The 21,103-nt window shown below is 35.9% G+C and overlaps 2 protein-coding genes across 14 annotated transcripts in view; one reads left to right on the plus strand and one right to left on the minus strand.

Annotated features, from left to right (window-relative positions):
* The window catches only part of SPAG17 (sperm associated antigen 17), a 287,582-nt gene extending 275,126 nt beyond the window's left edge, over window positions 1-12,456 (plus strand). For 6 of the 12 annotated variants that reach the window (XR_013159174.1, XR_013159179.1, XR_013159180.1 and 3 more), the window contains 5 exons: window positions 800-944; window positions 3,028-3,172; window positions 9,141-9,317; window positions 11,637-11,766; window positions 12,264-12,456. Coding sequence is in view for 1 of the 12 variants with exons in the window: in XM_077119739.1 (XP_076975854.1) it covers window positions 800-944; window positions 3,028-3,167 (285 nt within the window). In the remaining 11 variants the exon portion in view is untranslated. Of the gene's footprint in view, window positions 1-799; window positions 945-3,027; window positions 3,173-9,140; window positions 9,318-11,636; window positions 11,767-12,263 lie in introns of those variants that run through there. The other 6 variants (XR_013159175.1, XR_013159176.1, XR_013159177.1 and 3 more) reach the window with 6 other exon arrangements.
* Window positions 5,687-21,103, minus strand: part of WDR3 (WD repeat domain 3) — a 32,827-nt gene continuing 17,410 nt past the window's right edge. For both annotated transcript variants that reach the window (XM_077119744.1, XM_077119745.1), the window contains exons 12-27: window positions 20,583-20,676; window positions 18,042-18,143; window positions 16,593-16,678; window positions 16,280-16,415; window positions 15,508-15,564; window positions 14,376-14,476; window positions 14,036-14,147; window positions 13,772-13,906; window positions 13,437-13,487; window positions 12,819-12,884; window positions 12,214-12,306; window positions 11,679-11,726; window positions 10,975-11,018; window positions 9,218-9,346; window positions 7,546-7,639; window positions 5,687-7,256 (exon numbers count right to left, since the gene is read on the minus strand). In XM_077119744.1, the coding sequence (XP_076975859.1) occupies window positions 7,101-7,256; window positions 7,546-7,639; window positions 9,218-9,346; window positions 10,975-11,018; window positions 11,679-11,726; window positions 12,214-12,306; window positions 12,819-12,884; window positions 13,437-13,487; window positions 13,772-13,906; window positions 14,036-14,147; window positions 14,376-14,476; window positions 15,508-15,564; window positions 16,280-16,415; window positions 16,593-16,678; window positions 18,042-18,143; window positions 20,583-20,676 (1,504 nt within the window). In that variant the 3' untranslated portion in view covers window positions 5,687-7,100. The remainder of the gene's footprint in view (window positions 7,257-7,545; window positions 7,640-9,217; window positions 9,347-10,974; window positions 11,019-11,678; window positions 11,727-12,213; window positions 12,307-12,818; window positions 12,885-13,436; window positions 13,488-13,771; window positions 13,907-14,035; window positions 14,148-14,375; window positions 14,477-15,507; window positions 15,565-16,279; window positions 16,416-16,592; window positions 16,679-18,041; window positions 18,144-20,582; window positions 20,677-21,103) is intronic.

Here is a 21,103-nt window from a genome sequence, read left to right on the forward strand (position 1 = left end):
CTTTTTGCAAAAATCTAGGGTACAGCATGATGGTGGTATGAACTAGAATGGGGCTGGAGATGGAATATTGTAGAATCAGGATACATTTTGGAGATTGAGCCAGTAAGATATGCTAATATAATCTGGGAGGTGGGGAGATGAAGGTAACAGAAAATCAGTGATAATCCCTCAGGTTTTTTATTAATCTATTGAAAAAGTGATACAAATGGTAGACAAGGAGGGAACCTGGGGAGAATCAAAGTGTTGGGGTGGTGGAGGACATGATTTGTTTTACATAATGTTAAGTCAAAAATGCTGTAACATAGCATGTGAAAAGTCTAAGACGGTAACTTGTTATTCAAGTCTGCAATTCAGGAAATGTGGGAAGTAAGTGTATCACAATTAAGTGTTTCTGTGGGCCACACTTTTGAAATATGCTCCTTGAAAACTTGTCAAGATTCCACTTTCTGAGTATCTGAGAGAAAGCCTTAATAACTTTCTCTATGTCATGTTATTGGTAGTGTTCTATTACCACTGACAGTCTTACCTGAATTATTACTAGGAAAAAAAGAGTAGTTAATGAAAGACTTACCTCTATCATCATGTCATCTGTCTTTTAATGTAGGGAGAGATCCCAATAACCTGTTTTCATTGAAAGAGATCATTCCATTTTAGCTATGAGAAGTCTGGCATGCCAGGATTTGGGGTTGTGGTATGTCATAGCCTTAGAAAACTGTAAGGTTTTGGCCTTTAACACTATCCCACTACCCAGGGGAAAAAGTACAATTTTTTAACAAGCTTTGTGTCTTTTACCTTATAGGTGGCAGCTGGTTTACAGACAGAACTGAAAGTGGAGATATTTGCCATGGTTGTTGGAGAAGATGGTGGCAAGGGATCTGCACACATTTCTCACAATATTGAGATTATGACTGAACATGATGTTCTGTTCTTACCTGTAGAAGCTAATATCCTTTAAAGTTCAATTAGAGTAATCATATATACTGCAAAAATTACACTTGAGCCAGGAAAACATGTCAAGCCAAAATGCTATTTTCTAACCCTCTCGTACCTGCATTTCTATATTTCCTTAATTCTATCTGTAAAATCCTAGAGTTAAATTTCTTAGGCTAAAGATTGTCTTCGAAAGCATTTGGCAAAATTCCTGAAAGCATAGGCATGGTAAATGCAAATCAAATGCATGTAAATATTTTTGGCTATCTATTGGGTATCAGGCAATCAAAAAAAAGCAAATCTTTGACATCAAAAAAAACTTTGCAATTTTGTTGGAGAATCAGAGATAGTTCCTTATTATATAGGTTGGATATTCACTGAATGACATGCATTTCTTCATATTGGTGCCTCCAGCCATGGATATGTAGCTGATTAAGTCAGAGCTGGAGATATATTAAGTCTTTCTACATGGAGGTGATGGGTCAAGGTATGGGAAAGGAGCAGAAATTGAGTCTGCTTGGGAGTAGTTGAAGAGCCAATAAAGACAGAACAAGGTATTAGAAAACCATGAGGTATCTCAGAAGCCAGGGAGAGAACCTCAAGGAAATGATGGGTAGTTGACAGATGCTACAGATAAGTCAAGGAAAATTCAGATTCAAATAAGAGCGTTAGATTTGGTTGGAACAAAATAGATTGGGAAAGACAAAAAAAAAAAGACTGGGTGTTAAGAAAGTGGAAATATCAACTATAGTTATTCTTTCAAGGAAACATTATTAAAGGAAAGAGCAAGAGAATATGGTACTTCAAGGAGGCAATAAAAAAGGAAGGATTTTCAGTTTAGCATAGACAGGTATGTTTGCAGACTGAAGAGAATGGATAAGAGAGACATTAAAAATATGAATGAGAGGAAATAATTGAAACAACAATATGCATAAAAGTGCAAGGAAATAATCAAGAACAGAGCTTAAGAGTTAGTCCTGCAAGGGAGAGGGTGAAGATGGATGAGGATTCCAACATTCTGAAGTGAAAGAGAAAGTTAGGGGAACTTGATTTCAATAGAGACGGAGTTGACTTCATTTAATTTTTCAAAGATGAGTGCCTGTAGTGCACTAGACAAATATAACAATGAATAAAATAGACAAAAATCCCTGCCTTTATATAGCTTACATTTCAGTGGAGTGAGGTAGAGGACAGGCAGTAAACAAAATAATAAAAAATATGGACTCTAGCAACAGTAAGTGCAATGGACAAAATTCAGGTTAGGGGAAGGTGGTTAGGGAAGTATCAGTGAGGGCTGCAATTTAAAATAGGGTTGTCTGGAAAAGCTCACTGAGAATATAACTTGTTTATTTTTATTTTTTTAAGTAATGAGGGTAGAAGGAAACTAACCAAGCCTTCTTACCCTCTGTAACACAGGTTATGAGATATTGATCCAGAGTACCTGAATACCTGCTGCTAACTATAGCAATTAAATAATTTTACCTTTATGCTACTATATTTTCTATTTCTATTAGAGACCACCTAGGCACAAATAGATGGGGAAAGTTTTACTAGCTCTTTACTAGAGTTAACTCCAATGTCAATTATGATAGATCATAGTCCATTTCCCAAGATCTTAACTTCCACACACACATACCTGAAGTGCTTTGAGACCCAGATATGGTGATGGCTTTTATAGAAAGGCTAGTCACAGCAGAGAAACATAAAATTGGGAAGCTGGGGGGAAGAAGGGGTGAGGGAAAGGTAAAAAAGACATTTCAGGAGATCAATATCCATCCTCCCACCTCTCACCCTGAAAATGCAGAATTTCTATTAGACAGAAGAGTACCTAAAATTAAGCCAATGATGTTAGAGAATAGATTTTATGATTCTAAAATATTACTTGGGGACAGTGCGACGGTAGCTCAGTGGTAGAACTCTCGCCTGCCATGCTGGAGACCGGGGTTCGATTCCCAGAGCCTGCCCATGCCAATATACATACATAACTTCGGTTAGTACATACAAATAAAAAAAATATATATATATATATATATTACCTCGGTTAGGACATACAGATCACTTAGTTATGAAAATCATAGTCCTTAACAAGGATTTTACTAGTTTTAACAAGCAGCAATTATGACAAAAGACCAAAAGATTTTCCTCAGGGAAAAGAAAACCCCACAGTCCAGAGGACTTCTACAATTTCTTCCTCTACACTTGGAGTCTTCATGTCTCGTAAAGTTTCTCCACATTAGGTTTAGTAAGTAATAAATGGGAATTTGGCCATCAATTATTCAAATTTGAGGCTTTAAATTACAGGTTTGTTCCCATCCTCTTACAGCGAGAAACCACTGGCCACTTAGCCTGGCTAAATAAAAATATGTGCTCTCAGTAACTGTAATGGCTATCCCTTTGTATATATATTATCATATCTAATCCTCACACCACCTAAAAGATATTTTTCCCATCTTATAAATAAGGAAATTGAGCCTCAGAGAATCTAAGTAACAGAAGTAAATATCTAACCTGTATCAATGTGATTCTAAAGTCCATTCTTTGAAGCACTGTCTTCATTGTGCAGATAAAAGTTGATCTTACTTCTCAAAAAGCAGAAGCACAAACATGAAGATGTCCTTTTTGACTTGAGAGTTTACAGTTAACAGTTCTTTAATGTTTTAAACTCAGGACTCCTTACACATTTTAAATTATTGAGAACCCCAAAGAACTTCTGTATATGTGTGTTATATCTATCAATATTTACCATATATTTAAAACTGAGAAAAATTTAAAATTTAAAAATAACCTTATTATACATTAACAAATAGCGTTTTTAATTAAAAAAAATAGCTTCCAAAAGAAAAATTTAATATGAAAGAGTAGCAGTAGCAATGTTTTACAAATCTCTTTACTGTCTGACTGAAAAGAACATGGCTGGATTCTCAGAGCTGTTCTGTATCCAATATGTGATACTGCATATCATGTAGCTTTTGGATAAATTCACTGTACACTCATAAGAGGAAAAGGCATATAAAGTCTTATTTTAATCTTAAAACCCTCTGAAAGGATCTTGAGGCTCCCCAAGGACTCCTGAACTACACTCTGGGAACTGCTGAGCATGGTTATCTCACTTCTAGTCCATAACTTTCAGAAATTATGCAAAATTTGCCACTCTAAATGGACAGTTATGAAAAATGAAATAGCTTTCAAATAGTCATCATTTCTGTTAGCATCTATCAAAAATAATTTCTTAAATCTAGTAACATTTCAGTCTCTTTCCTTCCCATCTTTGTTGGAATCATTCTATATTTTTATTTCCTGGATGCCTTTCACAGTAATACTAACATGTTTTGTCCTTACCCTGAGCTTGCGATAAGCACGTTATAGTAACTCTGTGTAGGTAGGCATTATTATACCATTTTATAATGAAAACAGAAACACAGCCAGGTTTGGTGGTCTGGAAATGTACCACAGAAAATCATGTTCTTAAGGCTAATCCATTCCTGTGGGTGTGAACCTATTGTGAACAGGACCTTTTGATGAGGCTACTTCATTTAAAGTATGACCCACCTATTTCAGTATGGGTCTTAATCCTGTTACAAGACTGAATACAGAGGAGAGAGAGAGAAAAGCTATGGAAGCAAGAATTTGAAATCAACAAAACCAAGAAGAGAAGGGATAGACCAGCAGACACTATGTGCCCTGCCATGTGGAAAAAGAACCAAAGATCACTGGCAGCCAGTCTTTAGGAAAAAAGGCAATACTTAAGCAAAGACATTCCCATCATTCAAGCTGAACCATTACATGGTATATTGCTTTCAGCAGCCTAGCAAAGGAAAATACCAGGTTAGGTAATTTGCTGTAGATTAGCTAACATTAGTTATATGTTGCTGTGTTACCTCAAAACTTTAATGACTTAAAAAACAAACATTTAGGATCTCAGTGGGACAAGAATCCAGGCACAGCTGTTGTGCTTCCTGGGGATGCTGTTTCCAAGTTCCTTGTCAACTGATGGCCTCAGAGCCTTGCTGGCTGTTACATGGAAAACACCATCAGTTCCTGGCTAATGTGCCTCTCTTTAATCTCACAACATGGCAGCTTGCTTCCTCGCAGCAATTAAACAAACAGTAAGAGCCAGAGTGTGAACAAGGTAGAAGTAACATCCCTTCACTTTTACAATATTCTGTTCATTAGAAGCCAGTCACTAGGTCCAGCCCACACTCAACACGAAGTGATAACACATGGTATAGTATTACCCTCTACACAATAACCAGACCCAGTAACAGTTAGTCTATGTGTTTTCCCTAAAAACACATTAGAGCTGCTTCAATCCCAAAAAGACCTCAAATGATGTGAAAAAACTTAAGAGTATAAGGTGATCTTACTCTCAAGAACTTTAGTATCATTTCAACTCAAGATCTTAAATTGTGAGGAAAGGGGGCAAACTGTGGATGGTGTGCAGGGCCAGGAGATTTCGTCCTTAAGCCCCTGCCATACCCTTCCTCCCCTTCCCATGGGAGGTCTGTCCTAGACAGGCTGTGTCGGGCAAGCTCATTGTTACAGCTGAAAGGTGAGTGGCACCCTTGATGCAGCTCTGTGCCCAGGGACAGAATCCACTGCATTCCTGGGCACTGACCGACCTGGTCTTTGCTAGAGATCTGCTGAACTTCCTATGGAATGAAATGTAAGTTATGACACTTGCCACTGAGGAATCATTTAATACCAAATGCACCAAACACCTAACTTCTAGCCAGGGAATCTCAAACTAGTCAGCGTATCTTCTTTAAATGGAGAGATATATTACATATTTAATAAACATATATTATGCTCCTAATAAAACATTTGTGAGGCTTTTCTTTGTTGGTTACAGGCTTTTATAGATAAGTTTTGGTCTGGAAACCATCAAAAATATTAATGGAAAATGTTACAATTTCTTTATATTCTGATGAACAACTCCAAAAAGCACAAATAGGACTGGATTCAGCCCTTTTTTCTCATCAATAATTGAGAATTTTTTTTAGAATTAACTAAATTCTCTGTCTAGCGGCAGGAACAGATACCTAAAGAAAAGATTGATTTCCCGGACTGGAAAGCACCTAGAATGCATCATATTATCTATTCTCTTGCCTTTTAATAGTTAAACCTTCACAAATTCTATGCTCAAATTCTCTCTTTCTCTTATTCTGCCAAGAAATAACACCACTATATCCTTTATCTCACTGCAGTGACTGTGTTATACTTAGAACATTAACAGACTCATGATATGGGATGCAGCTAGCCATAAGAATTGTAACTCTGAGCCTGGGAAGAAAATGGTAGGCCTACAAGCCCAGACAAATGTAAAATGTAAAATGTTTGTAAAGATACAAACCACTGAAACTGACTCAAGAAGATACAGAAAACTTGAGTAGATCTGTAATAAGTAAAGAGATTAAATTAGTAATTTAAAAACTCCCCATGTAGCAAAGCCTGGAGATATCTGTGTCAATTTCTTTTCCCTATCTATTCCCACCTCATCAAATCCCTATCACATAGATATATATACACACAGTGTATATCCCAGAAGCCAAGCAAGGCATCTCAACTTGACTTAGCACTTTTTAATTAGAAACGATTGTTTCATTCAGAGAAGTATAAACTGTTAGCAACTAGGATGTTTTTATGTAGATATAAAACCACCTGTAAAAGGTTAAGTTTATGGAGGAAGTCCTGGATAATTTTTCATCCCTTTTAGCTCTAACTCTGTGAGTCTGCATTAATAGGCTGAGGGCAATCAACTTTGCACTTGATTACCTCAATAGGCAGTAAAATCCAAAACAAAGAGGCAACAAATCATCAACAAATTATCAGCAATTAAAGAAATATAAAAAAACTTTGAGATGCTAATTTTAACTCTAGTGAAACAAACACAATTTAAAAACTTCCTTGCTCCCTGCTAGAAATATTAAAAGCAACAACTCCTGCCAGGCTTAATCTCTGACAGCACAGAAAGATTTTTAAACTAATTATACCCTTGGGCCCAAGAAATAAAACCCACAGTCCTCGTTGGAATTCCCTCAGGCAGAGCTGACAATCACTTCTGAGATCTTCTTCAATACAATCTTCTGTATTTTTAAGATGATGTCAACTCTACTGCTGCTCAGTTTAGAAGTCCTTTTAAGAAAAAGTAAAAATGATACCACACTTCAGTTCTAAGTCAACGTTAAAATCAGCTTCTCCCTCTTTTTCCTCTTCCTCTTCTTTTCTTCTAAGTGGCTGGTGGCATCAGCAAAGAATGTAATTTCACTTTTTGCCTCACATTCCCTCTTGAGATAATCAAGACCTGCCATATTGAAGCCAATAACATCCTGGGAGAGGAATACAAAAGAAATTAAATCAACTTTCTCCCACCTCAGTTAATGACAGCAGTGAGTCTGAGACAGGGGAAAATTGAGGCTCCAGGTGTTATTACTTACCTTTTTCTTGTTTGTTTTCTACTACCAACTCCAATGAAAATTTCATTTCAAATACACACATATTTGCCAAAAGCAATACACAATATTGCCAAAAATACAACACTCTATGCTACTTCTAATAAGTCACACACACACACAGTAGGATTTTCCCCTCATTACTGTACCTCCACAAGTCACTTACCTGGACTTGGCTGACTTTTGAAATAGTTGTTTCCTTTAATTTTTCTATCACTGGCACAAGCATTTGGTTACTAGTGATCTGTCCAAAATGAATCCTAAAGAAAAATAAAAAAAGATCTATGTTACAGAGACGGGTCCTGGTCCTTCTAGAAATAGCAAGGATATCATTAGATGCAAACAAAACAAGATTTGTTTCACCTATCATGAGGTGTAGAAATGCTTTTAGAAAAAAAAAAGCAAAACAAAAAACTTAAAGACATCTCCTTCCTACTATTTAGTTTAGATCCCAATTTTTTAATACTATCCTAAATTTTATCAAATGTTTAACTCATTTGCAAAACTGACTCTAGATTCTGATGATGGTATTTTAAGGAAAACCCTGAGAGAATGAGCTTTCTGAGAAATAGTAACACAGCAAAGATATACTGATATTGCTAATGAAGCCACAGAAAAGAAATAGTCATTAATGAGAGAGCCAAACTCTGACCTAGAGTACCGAAACGCACCTGATGAATTCACACTCCTTCAATCTTCATGTTCACCCTCAATTTTGACCTGCCACATCTACGTATCAAGGAATAACCATCCTCAGCCCTCTGATTCGCTAGAAATATCCTTGGTGTTTATTTTAGGACCCTATTTTAAACACGACTGTGGTTCCTATTCAACAGCACATGTGCTCTAGCATTAAGAAATTACTAAGATATTGTAGAGTAAAAACATGTTCTTACAATTTAATAAATATGGCAAAAGAATAATATAAACACGCCATTGTTCTTTTGCTACTACCATGGTAGAATAAAAGTAGTAGACAGTTAAGAATCATAAAAATAGGACAATTCATTAAATATCAAATCAATTAATTCTCCAAATACTAAATTACTAAGTATACAATGTACTAAATCATATACAAGAAATAAATTTCTTTTAACTATTTGGTATTGGCTACCAGTATTTATTTTGTCTTTATAACAGCATTTTAAGGATTATTCATTTGTCTCTAATCCTGTTCTCTGATACAACAGCTTAAGACTAAAAGCAGAGTGGAATATGAGATGAATATAACTTAGTAACTTAAATGTAACTTAAGCCTTTGTAAATATATTTTTCTCAGCTACATATTACAAGAATTTTTCATACCTATGAATATAATCTCATGATAGTCTCTTTATGTTCTTTAGTTCTCTCTGTGTATGTCCATATTTTCCCATTTTTACCTGTAGAAACCTGGAGAAATAAACTGGCATGCCTTATAATGCTGTTATGAGGACAAAACAAAACCATTTATCTTTAGTTAAAATAAACAAATTGTTTGGTAATAAACAATTACCAAATTGGCCATTTGGTAATTGGCTTTTAGCAAATTGACTAGAACCAGAGCTATGATGTCCAGGCTACGACCTAGACAGAGCCTTATAGCTGAGTAAGGATACCTGAGCAATGTATTACCTTGTATTAATCAAAAAGGTGGGGTCATCACTATCCTGTTTTAAGGGCAAGACTGATTGCCAATGATAAGAAATAATTTATATTAAGCAGCAAGGAAATTCTGTGAAAGTCTTTGAAACTGAAACATAAGATTTCTTGATTGCAAAGCTTTTGCAGCTTCAGCTGAGGAAGTAATGGAGCAGTTATGCTGAGCAGACATGGTGTTCTTTGGAAAAGGATGTTACCTGAGAAGAAAGAAGAGGCATCTACACAGAAGTTCAATATCAGAGCCCAGCTGAATGAATTCATTGAAGAGCTTTAGAATGTCTGGGACATAAGTGAAAGGTAGCACAAGAAGAGATTCTTCCAGCTCACTGAGGGAAGAAAAAATAAACATTAAAAATGCCATATTTCTTAACCCTGTCAATTTTTTACTTTTTCTTAACTATTGTTTTTTTTTCTGTTTTTGTACTTGAAAAGTTCTTGCACATTCAGAAATATAGCCAACTATATTCTATATATTTTATTTTTGACATTTTGTTTTCTTTGTTCCATTTAATTTTTTAATCCATCAGAAATGCATTTTGGTCCAAGGCATGGTAGAAGAATCTAACTTTTCTTCTCTTCAAACAACCAATTTCTCTAAAATTTTTTGTTGAATATTCCATCTTATCTCTATGAGACTTTCTTTACCACATATTGAATCTTTATATATAACACTGTGTCTCTAGGTTTTCAAGTCTGTTCTGACAAGTTGTCTATTGATTGTGATACCAAGCCTGCACTGTTTTAATTACTGCCAATTTCAAGTTTTTTATATAGGAGAATAACTCCCTTTTGTTATTCTGTCTGATTTGGTCTTCTTTTCTAGAACTAACTCCACTATCATTTCATCAATTCCTATTAGAAGTCTCAATAGGATTTCAATTGGAATCACAAATCTATAAATTAGCTTAAGAGAAATTAAATCTTGTGAATGAGTTATATCTCCATTAATCTTAATCTTCCTTTACCATTCTCAACTAAAGTTTTGTAATTTCCCCAAGATAGGTCCTGTTTATCTCTTGTTAGAGATTTATTGAGATATTATGATTATGAAAAATAACCTTCAGTAGGTCAAACACATAAATAAAAAGGTAAATCACAAGAATTATTTCCAAAAATAAATAATGAAGGATATAAATAACTCTTAAAACCAGTACAAGAAACTACTAAAGAGCACACAAAAAAAGGGGTATTAGCTAAATTTTCACAGAAAAAAAATACAAATGGCCAGTATATACAATAAAAATTTTATTGGTCATATCAGGAGAAATGAAAATAACACAGTACCACCTTTTGTCTCTCAAACAGGCAAAGAATTTTAGAAGATTTATATTGCTGCTTGTGCTGATTTTTACCACAGTTTTTCAAACTCCCATTTTTAAAAGTCCCATATTTGTTCAGTTATTAGACTCTTAAAAATAATCATTAGTGATGCCAAGGATTTATGTTAATGGTATCACTGAAGCATTATAGATAATAGTTAAAAATGAGAAACAAATGCAACATATAATAATTCATACTGATATGATTTTGAAGAATACTAATTCTTTTTTTTTTATTTTGAAGAATTGATTTTAACAATTAAATGTTCAGGACACATTAAGTGAAACAGAACAAGATACAAAACTGTATCATAGCATGATTACGACTGTGACATACGTAGAAAATAAACCAAGTGAAATACATAACAAAAAATATTAACAATTGGTACTTCTGAGTGAACTGCAGATGATTTAATCACCTACAATATAAAGTAGTACTTCCCTTCATTTACTTTTAAGAAGCATCTCCTTTCATACTACGAGAGGGGCTTCCTAATTCTAGCACTTCAAAAAGAACATTACAATGAGTTATTTTCCATCAAAATTTTGCCTTAATTAAACCTTTAACTTTCAATTATAAAACATGCTCAAGTAAGTTAGCTGACAAATTCTAATAATTTTGCACTATGACTCACCTTGACTTGATTCCTTTAAAAATCTCTAACACGTAAGCTGAAGGCTATAAAGGAAGATTAACACCATTAGTGATATTCTTGATTGGTTTCTACAGAAGTTCTCAAATTTGCATCCCTTAAAAGCAAGGACTCCTCTCTCTACTTGAGAAGCAGTGTTCTTTGGGTTAGATGGATCTGGGTTCACAAAACTGCTCTGCAACTTACCAGCTATATTAACTTAATAAGTCAGTCCAGTTTCCTTATGTATAAAATAAAGATACATTGACTAACATTATCACTATGAAGGTGAATGAAATATACAAGTAAAATGCTAAGCAACTAGAAATTGCTAGATTAGAATAAGATCTCCCATTACTTATTTTCTCTCTCATTTATCTGATTTATGTCAGCCTTTCCTCCAGAGACTTCGAAGTTCATTTAGATGAACAGCATCTTCAGAGTACTTTGACTACTGAATATAAATAAGTACCGAAAACACAGGAATGACAGTGTAATTGAACAAAAAAGGCTGACTTGGAAGTTACACTAGAGTGGTCCTTTTGAAATATAAAATGTCCTAGGTGATAATACCATTCAAGAGAGATTTTTAAAGCCAGAGTATTTCCCAATACATCCACCCCTCAAATCATAATGCCTCTTCACTTCCTTCTCATCTCTTAAAGCAGTGACTAATCAAGGGGAAACTGCTAAGACAGTCTACTCACGGAGACATTGCCATAAGCCATGAGGATGGGGTTGATGGGAAGAGGAACCTATTAAGAAATGATTTAATCAAATCACTTTTAAACACAGGTATTTTGATAGTGCTTATCACAACTATAGAAATAACAGTATTTTGCCATTTTGAAAAGAGAAAGAGACCCTAAAAACAGACGTAAAAGAATTATCAGGACTTTTAGCTTTTATAGTAAGCATGAATATGTTTGGGCCATCCAACTGATCTAGAAATCTAAAATGGTCACCTCACCCCACAAACCTGACCATTAAAGGAACATAAGTTTCTACTCAATACCATAATCACCTCAATCCATAATTTCCTATCCTTCCCTTAGTATTAAGACCAAGCTTCCTTCCTCTCACATTTCCTCAATTTCTTCTAAGAACTGAATTAGAAAAGATTCTATCACATTTATCTCCTATCCTGATCTGAGTTAATAAATCCTGAAATGATGGTTTCGTTCTCAGCAATTTTCTCCATTTAGTAATGTTTCCTAGAGTGTAACTAATGGACTGTTTTACCTCTTTCCCTGCAGCTTTACAAATGGCTTTGTGTTCTTTCATTTTTGCAGTTTCTTCTCGATATAGCTCAATAGCCTCCATGATCCTCTCTGCCTACGAAGATGACAAAGAACAGAAATCAGTACAACACACTCCATCATCCTCCGCCTGGGACAATAAAATTGGAAGGCCTGCCTAGAAATTAACAAAAGTAATAGCTTATATCATTTAATAAAGACCTGCCCAACAGTATGCCAAACAACATTTAAAGCCATCTTTCATTTTCTTCCCCCTGTACTCCCCACCGCAAAATTTACGGGGAGGTGACTAAGTGTCATGGACTTAGGTGACACATCAAGTAGGGCAGCTCCCAAGAACACTTGAAAAGTACTATTTTCACGGTGGGCAGGGGCAGCTTTCCCTCTAGAAACCATGCACTAATTAAACAGACTTAGGACTACTCCTATGCTTGGCTACCAGGGAGGAGTTCAGTGATCATGATCGTATCTTCAAATGTCATCAGCTCTTTGCCACAATAAGGATATTTGGTGGAAAAAGGATAAGACTTTTACTAAAACATGGGGATACTATTTAAAAATAAGGGAATACACTCCCTATCAACTTACTGCTTTCACTGTTTCAATGGTTTTCTTTCCAGTAAAGTAATTGTCACCTTGAGTCTCCCCTGGAACCTGGCAGAAACAAAGAGATCTTTGAGCAATATCATTGACAAGAATAAAAGAGCCGATGTACTCTTACATCCATGAAAGAAAGGAGATATTATTTTTATGATAATTATAACAATATTATCAGCTCAATTAATTGAATACTTACTATAATACTTCCTCTTACGAACCCCTTACTATGATACTTAGAGAAATTACGCTAGGCATTTCATATGTATTACAATAAAAATTTCCTGCTCCCACAAAGATTTAAAGAGAAAGCCCAATTTCTCAAATTTCTTTTTGCTTTTTGTTCTACCATAAATTAGATAATTCCCCTGAAGTCTTTTTTGTTTTTTTTAAAAAAGCCAGACTAACAATTATCCAATACTAAATGTGGTCAATCACTTATTCCATAAAACAGGGTATGGAGCTGAATAAAAAGGAATATACAGATTCTTTACCGTATCAACCAGAGATAACTTGGCATCCAGTCCTAATTCTATCATTAGAAATTCTTAAAATTATAGTAAATTTCAATAAATAGTACAATCTCAAGGTCTTAAAAGATTTACTTACTGCTGGTTGGTCTTCTTTGGCCACACTCTCCTCATATTCTGCTTCTCTTTGCTGCCAAGAGACAGATAACAAGTTAGTATGAGGGAAAAAGCATGATCTCTTACGTGAAATGAAAACAAGGCAGTAAAAGGGTGTTTCTTTCAAATATAATCCACTAATGACATCTTTGCTCTGCCTGGCTTCTGAAAAGGGTGACACTAGTCTTGGAAACCTGTCTCCGGGAGGCTCCTAGACTTGTACTGAATGAAGTGTGATCATACCGGACAGGAAACTTCAGGTGGGACAGCCTGTTAGATACTCACCAGCATATTTGCAAACAAGCCTAAAGTTCTTACCATCTCTCTTTCTTCCTCAAGAATAAGAGGTTCCCTTGTTCTCTCCCAAAGTCTCAGAGATTTGTCATGGGATGATGACACAATATAATCTCCATTGGGACTTACAGCCAAGCACCATATTTCCTGGTGGTGTCCCTGGAGAAAAAAAACAAAAACTTTAAGTAAAAATACCTCATTGGTAGACCACCACCTGTTTACATTAGTGGGAGATCAACACTCAACCTTAAAAGTAGTTCTAAACTATTGGGCAAAAGATTAATTTACCTCCAAAGTTTGTATGTGTACAAATTTGTCTGCATCCCACTGCTTAATCTTATGGTCTTTCCCAGCAGTGAAGAAGAGGTGAGACTTGGGAACAAACTGTAGGTACATCACACTGGAAAGTGAAGTAAGTTTGAATTGTCATCAAAATATAGGCTAGTAACAAATTTTACAGAAACAAAAGGACTTGCAAGCATACTTTTTGAAGTGTCTGACTACTGACATTTAATTTACCACTGTTAATTTGCCACCGTCTGAGAACACTAAATAAAAGACACAGATACCCAAGTGAAATAATGCTTAAAGCTGATTTAAAGGAGGTCTCTGAAAAGACTACACCTACCTGTCATCATGTGCAAAGAGAGACTTGTGGCAGTCCCCAAAGTCTAGACCCCAGATTTTCACATTCCTGTCAGCAGAGCCAGTTGCTATTAGTGCTCCATCCTATGAAACAAGGAGTGAACCATTACTATGATTGTCTGAACTTTGTAAATTAGATATAGAAAAATTAACCAGAACATTTAACTTATTTTTTTTAATTATTCAAATCAGTGCCAAAAAATTAATTTCATCTTCATACCAACAGCAACTATTTCTTGGCTTCTTCCTACAGTTACTTAAAATTTTGTTAAGTGGAAGCAAAAACTCTGTGGCTTAAATATTTTTATAGTTCCACGGGGCGGTATCATGCCTTGATGTAAGGCTATCTATTTACTTTGTTAAACAGATAGGAAATAGAATCTCTAGTCTTTGTCATGGGATTTGGGGAAGGGAGAAGGGGAGAACGAAACATCTTCTAAAACGTTTACGACATAGCCTCTTATCCTATGCTCCCCATCACTATTTCTTTTACCATTCCCACTTCAGTGCTATATTCAAATGGTTGTCAATGTAACAGGAAAATTACAAATATTTTAACACTGCAACTTACTCTGTGCCACAGACAGCCAGAGCATAGAGCCAATTACTTTCAAAAGGAATAGTAATTGTTTTTAAATACACATTGCCATTCCTAATCACAACTAAATACGTTGCAAAAAGGTGATTTGGGTCAAGACACTAAAAGTATTCACAGTAAAGAATACCATGAAAATCCAAATATAAAGCAAAGTTCCATTCTCCTCACCAATATTATCCTTCAGAATATAGGGGAATGCCTTTTAGGAGTCTTTCATTTTGGAGGGTTTTACCAATTACAGTATTTTAGACACTAAAGTACTGTTTCGGGAAGCCACAAAAGGGAATTAGTTAGGAAGATTAGTTGAGAGTGTAACTATGAAAGTATTCTGAAAACCTTAGTGCATATATATATATTTAAGGATATGATTATGTGTCTTCATAACTGTACTGAAGTCAGATAAATAACAGAATGATAAAGATAACTGCACTACTGAAAACATTAAACCAAGAGCAGACAGCAACTGCTTTATAAAAGATAACTTTCTATTATCAAGACACATCTAAACTCTACTTACATAAGAGATGTCCATGCACAGAACAGGTAGTTTGTGTCCATACAATGAAAGAAAAAACTAAACATTAAAAAAAAAAAGTATCAATAACTCACATTTATGTATATAAGATAGCAGGCATAATTTATTACATATGGGTCTGAAATGTAACTTTAAAATACAATACTAAACCCTTTTCTGGATTGCTTAATGCCTATTTTTCAAAGAAGATAAGCAGAGAAGGTAGCTTATTAAGTAAGATTATCAGGCCCATTATGCTGATTCGGCACACACTTGCCAAGAATACTCCCCTGGAAGCAGTACTACCTCAGTCAGAGTATGGCACAAAGATACTCTCAGGTTCTTGTTTCACAAAAGTATCTCCAGGCCAGATTCAGTCCTACCAACTCTCTGGGCACAGGGCCAGGAATCTATATTCTAAAAAGGAAACCAAATAAATGATCCTGACGTACAGCCAAGGGTGGAGTCATTGCCCAGGACCCCTAGCAATGCTCTCAAAAAAAAAAAAAAAACCAGCTACTACAGGATCTTCCTTACACAAGATTTCCTGAACATGTGAAATACAGCTTGCATTAAAAAAAAAATTCATCAAGTATAGGATTCTTTTAAAACTTTAACTTCTTTAATGCACAGAAATGGTTTGATTCAGTCACACACGTATCTTTAGAAACATAGTAGTGCTGGGCACAGTCGGGGTCACTTTTTTATAGTCCTAACCCAAGTTCTTAAGGTCAGTCATTCAGAAAGAAAATACTTCCAGGCATTACCACTGTACCTTCAGAGTGTCAACATAAAAAATTTTCACGGTACAGTCCAGCAAAGACACAGCCAACAGCTTGTGATTTGGAGAGTAACTGACACACAGAACATCCTCATCGAGTTGTAAGGTTCGAGTCTGCTTCACAGAAAGCCTAGCAATTTAGAAAGCATAAAGAAAAATAAACATGTACTCCAAAAACGCAAACAATTCCAAAAAGTGTCTTGAATTTACAAAGGGGTCCCATGAGATACTTATGTCAAAAAAGCAATTCAATGGCTTCCCTATTTTCACTCCAGAAAATGTACACAAATTAAAAATGTTTACTCACCTCTTCTGAGCACTATTTTCATCTTTCACCAATTCAAAATCCCAGAACTTGACAGATTTATCTGCACTACCTGTCACAAAGCCACGCTGAAAATCAAGTGACATTTCAATTAAAAACTAAGAAGCACAGAAACTTAAATAAGACACATGAATATATTCTAAAAAAGGCATTTTTACTTAATGGCATGGGACAACAATTAAGAAAAATGTGCCTTCTCTTAACCTTCTTCATTGCTACTTATGGCTTTTGCCATAGATCTCATATGAGAATTTGTAGCATAGACTAATATAGACAGACGGTAACCAGTGAGAAATCCTAGTTATACATTTGCTCAGCATCAGGAAGACAATTAATGAACCTTACAGGAAACGTTTTACTAATTTGACATATATACAAAAATGGATAATCTAAATAAATTCATCCAAAGTACTCACCTCAGGAGAGTACAAATTTACTCCTACAATGTTGTCCCTATTTAAAACATGTTTGAAATTTTTTCAATAACAATACAATTAACCTCAATACAAAGTAATTATTAATAAGTATAAAGAACTTAGAATCAGAAAACAGGACTTATTGTTCATTCTGTCACTCCACAGACACAGGAAACAACAGGAAAACCAACAGTTTTGGTTTACAAAACTGTTACAAAAATAATAAATGAAAATACTTCGGAAAACACAGAACACTCCACAAATGCAATATGTGATTAGTATTTTAAATTCAGTTTTTTTTTACATAGGCAGGCACCAGGAATTGAGCCCGGGTCTCCAGATGGCAGGTGAGGACTCTGCCTGCTGACCCATGGTAGAATGCTCCAGATGTTGTGTTCTGACCCCCCAAATGGCATTACCCACTCTAAACTCCATATTTAGTTTTTTCTAAATACAATTATGCTGACTGGGCAAAGGTTTGATACCATTGAGAATACTCAAATGAATGAGTCACAATTTCTTAAGAAATTCTAAATAAAGAATCTTAAAATGTTCTGAGCAACAGTACCATCACTAGCATAAGTATACAGTTCCCCCCGCCAACCACTTTTTTTATTTTAAAAACTGATATATTTGTTACAAACACTGGTCTTACACAGTCATAGAATTTGGACAGAGGGAAGCAATAAAGTCTGCTCTACTCTCTGCTTTGTGCTGTCCAAGAGAATATTTGCTTTTAAGAAGTATCACAAACCACTAGCAAGAAATCATGAGAGTAAGCAGTTTGTTGTCATGTAGCTGATGATGAAGTGCAGGTAGAAGAAACCATTTCTAATGACAGCTATTTACGTTATCTGGTGAATGGGATGGTATCATCATATGTGAAGTCTATTAGACAAATCTTTCTTTGAAACCAGAGATTTTTTTTCTCACGCGGCAGTAAAAGCTGGATATAAGAATTGGGAAATGCCATCCAGAGCAATGAAGTCCAGATATTTAACATCTGGTTATTTACCTGATCTGGAGATAGAGACATGGACCACAGAGCCCCATCATGTGCATCTATTGTCTCCAGCAGATTTCCTGAGGCCAAGTCATACAGCTGCAGCTTTCCCGTCTAACAAGACAAAAATGAGCACACTGTGCAGGAGCACACCCACAAGTTCTCTGATTCATGCCTGCACGATTTAGAAACAATTTAATAACCAAGAAGCAGCAATGTGGTCAGTTGCTTAAGAAATATATCACAAGTTCTATGCTCTGTATTCTCTACTTCAATAAATGCCATTAAGTCTCTTACTGACATTTTGAGCTAATTCTGGCAGGGCTGACACACCACATGACTATGGAAGAGTGCAGCTTGTATTACTGGACTCTGGTCATTTTCAGGGTTTCCCCACCTCTTAAAGCAAAGTATCATGGTCGGGGTGAAAGTCTCCCTGGCAATGTGGGATATGACTTTCAGGGATGAGCTTGACCCTGGCACTATGGCATCTATAATACCATCCTGACCAAAAGAGGGAAAAGAAGTGTAACAAATAAGGTTTCAGTGGCTGAGAGAGTTCAAATAAAGTCGAGAGGTTACTCTGGAGGTCACTCTTACACAAGTTTCAGCTAGTCATTGCTACTATGGTTTGCCAAACCCTAACCAAAACCATTCTTGCTAACCCTAAAGAACACCTAGGACGTTATCTGAGATTCTACAAAGGTTCCATATACTATGATTACTTTCCAGAAACCTACAACCTCTAGATGGTTCCTAGGTCAGATAAGTCCTGAAACCCAGCGGGTCCAGCCTCTCCAGAGCACCAAGAAGTTCCATTCCCCATTACATATTATCGACAACCCCTTCTAACATGTAAAAAGTTAGAATGGGCATAGTCCAAATAACCCCAAAGATTGGGAGAAAGATCAAAGGAAAAGGTGGAGTTATACAGAGAAGATAGGGTTTAACAAATGAGTATATTGATATTAATATTTCTTTTAGTCTCCAGTGTCTTGGAGGAGCTAGAAGTAAAAACCTAAAATTGTGGAACTGTAACCTATACCAAACTCGGAAACCTGTTCTATAACTACTTGTTGTGGTGTGCTTTGAAATTTGCTTTTCTGTATGTTATTTTTCACACACAAAAAAAATCATGGCCAATGGCAAATCACAATAAACATAATAGGACATGGCAAATATAAAAAGCCTTTAAAGTTCATTAATCCATTAAATAGGTTATTGGCGTGACCAACTCTACTCCATTAAGTACTGGTTTCTTTCTCTACGGTGCACAGACAATGAGAAACAGAAATCTACCTACGATACTGGGGGGAGGTGGGGGCAATGAAGTAAAAAAATAACAGTAGCTTAGAAAACAGTCATCTGTTTTGGTTCCTGTTTGGAGCTCTGCATGTGCCATGATCACAGTGCGCCATGTTGGCAGGTCACACACACAGGCAGAGCCTGGTCTGTGCTGTACTTCTGCAGTGCTGTGGAACGAGTATACATATGACTTCAATCCCAGGTCTGCATATTCCCAACTCTGTGACTGCTGGTGAATTTATCTCCATGAACCTGCTTTTACATTGTAAAACGAAGTTTATCTCACCTACCCTCTCTATGCTGTTGTGGGGATTAAATGAGATAATCTATGTTAAAAATGACTAGTACAAGGACAGGACAGGGATTGTGTTTTAGTCTCCCTGGTAGTCTTCAGAGCTATTAGCAAAATGCTTTCCCAAATGCAAATAAAAACCTTATCCCCACTTGTACTAGCACCTCTGCTACCAGCTCATATTTTCTGGGTATTTGCTGTGAACAAGTCTCTGTGCTAAGTATTTACACACTTTATCTCTGTGACATAGGTTATTAGCATCACTTAACACGAGAAAAACAAGACTAATAGGGTTAAAGTAACTGGCCCAAAGGTAGCAAAGCTGGTATGTGGCAGAGCCAGAATTCAAGCCCAGGCCCATCTGATACAAAAGCTGTTATCAGAAAACAAGTGTCACCCTGCTACATAGAGGAGGAACATCCATTATATAGGTGAGGAACACACTAAGAAATTATTTATGTTCCTTGCTCCAAATAACTCCTTTAGTTAAGGGGGAGAATGTGGCTCCAAATCCACATCTGCTTGCTGTGAATTCTAAGCTATTTCCACACGGCTGTCTCCCAGTCTGGTTGGCAGATGGAAATGAGGACTTGGTTAGCTTGCCTTTACTGAATACCTCTATCTACCAGTATGATGCTAGCTACTCCATATACTCAAAACACAATCAAACACAAGTATATAAAAAGACACACGAAAGGACAATCACCAAAATGTTAAAAGTAATTATATGAGAGTCATCACGCTCATTTTCTTCTTAGTTTTAGAAATAGCTTGACTTTAACATTGTATATAGAAGAGAAAAATAAAAAAAACTTAAAAGAGCAATGAACTAATAATGCCCTCTCATACTGCTTAGCGCTAACACGTCTAATATGCTAACAAAGGAACCATTTCGCAAACAACTTTAATAATATTGAGTAAAAAGGCCCCAGAAACCCAAGAAACAGTCTGCTTACCTTTGTCCCTAAGACCACCTGCCTATCGCCAGGTACAAAGAAGGAGCAAAGTGCATATTCACAGGCCATTGTGCGAATACACTGCAGTGTAGACCTGTTGGAGGAAGGGATAAAGACTCATACGTTAAGAGAACCTGCCTGCCCATCTTAGAGGTTCTAAAATACACTAAGCCATACAGACTGGTTAAGATTAGAGAAGACAAAAATCTCAGTAACTTTTAGCTCATATCTAACTATAGTTAAAAGAGAAAATATTATATTGCGTGTAACTCTGTTTTGTAAGGACCTCCTAATCCTAAGGAACAGAGATTATACATAGACAGGGCAGAGAAAAGCATCCGTTAGGCTTAAATAGATCCCAATCTGCCATTACAAGAAAGTAAGCCCATGGGATTGCAAGTCAAATTAGCAAATCCCTATAGGCAAAGTTCATTTTATAGGACCATAAACATTCATCCATTCAACAAATACGAATCAAATGGCCATTCATTCAGCATTTACTGAATGCCCACTACATGCCA

This window comes from Tamandua tetradactyla, chromosome 11, assembly GCF_023851605.1.
Source record: "Tamandua tetradactyla isolate mTamTet1 chromosome 11, mTamTet1.pri, whole genome shotgun sequence".
NCBI lineage: Eukaryota > Metazoa > Chordata > Mammalia > Pilosa > Myrmecophagidae > Tamandua > Tamandua tetradactyla.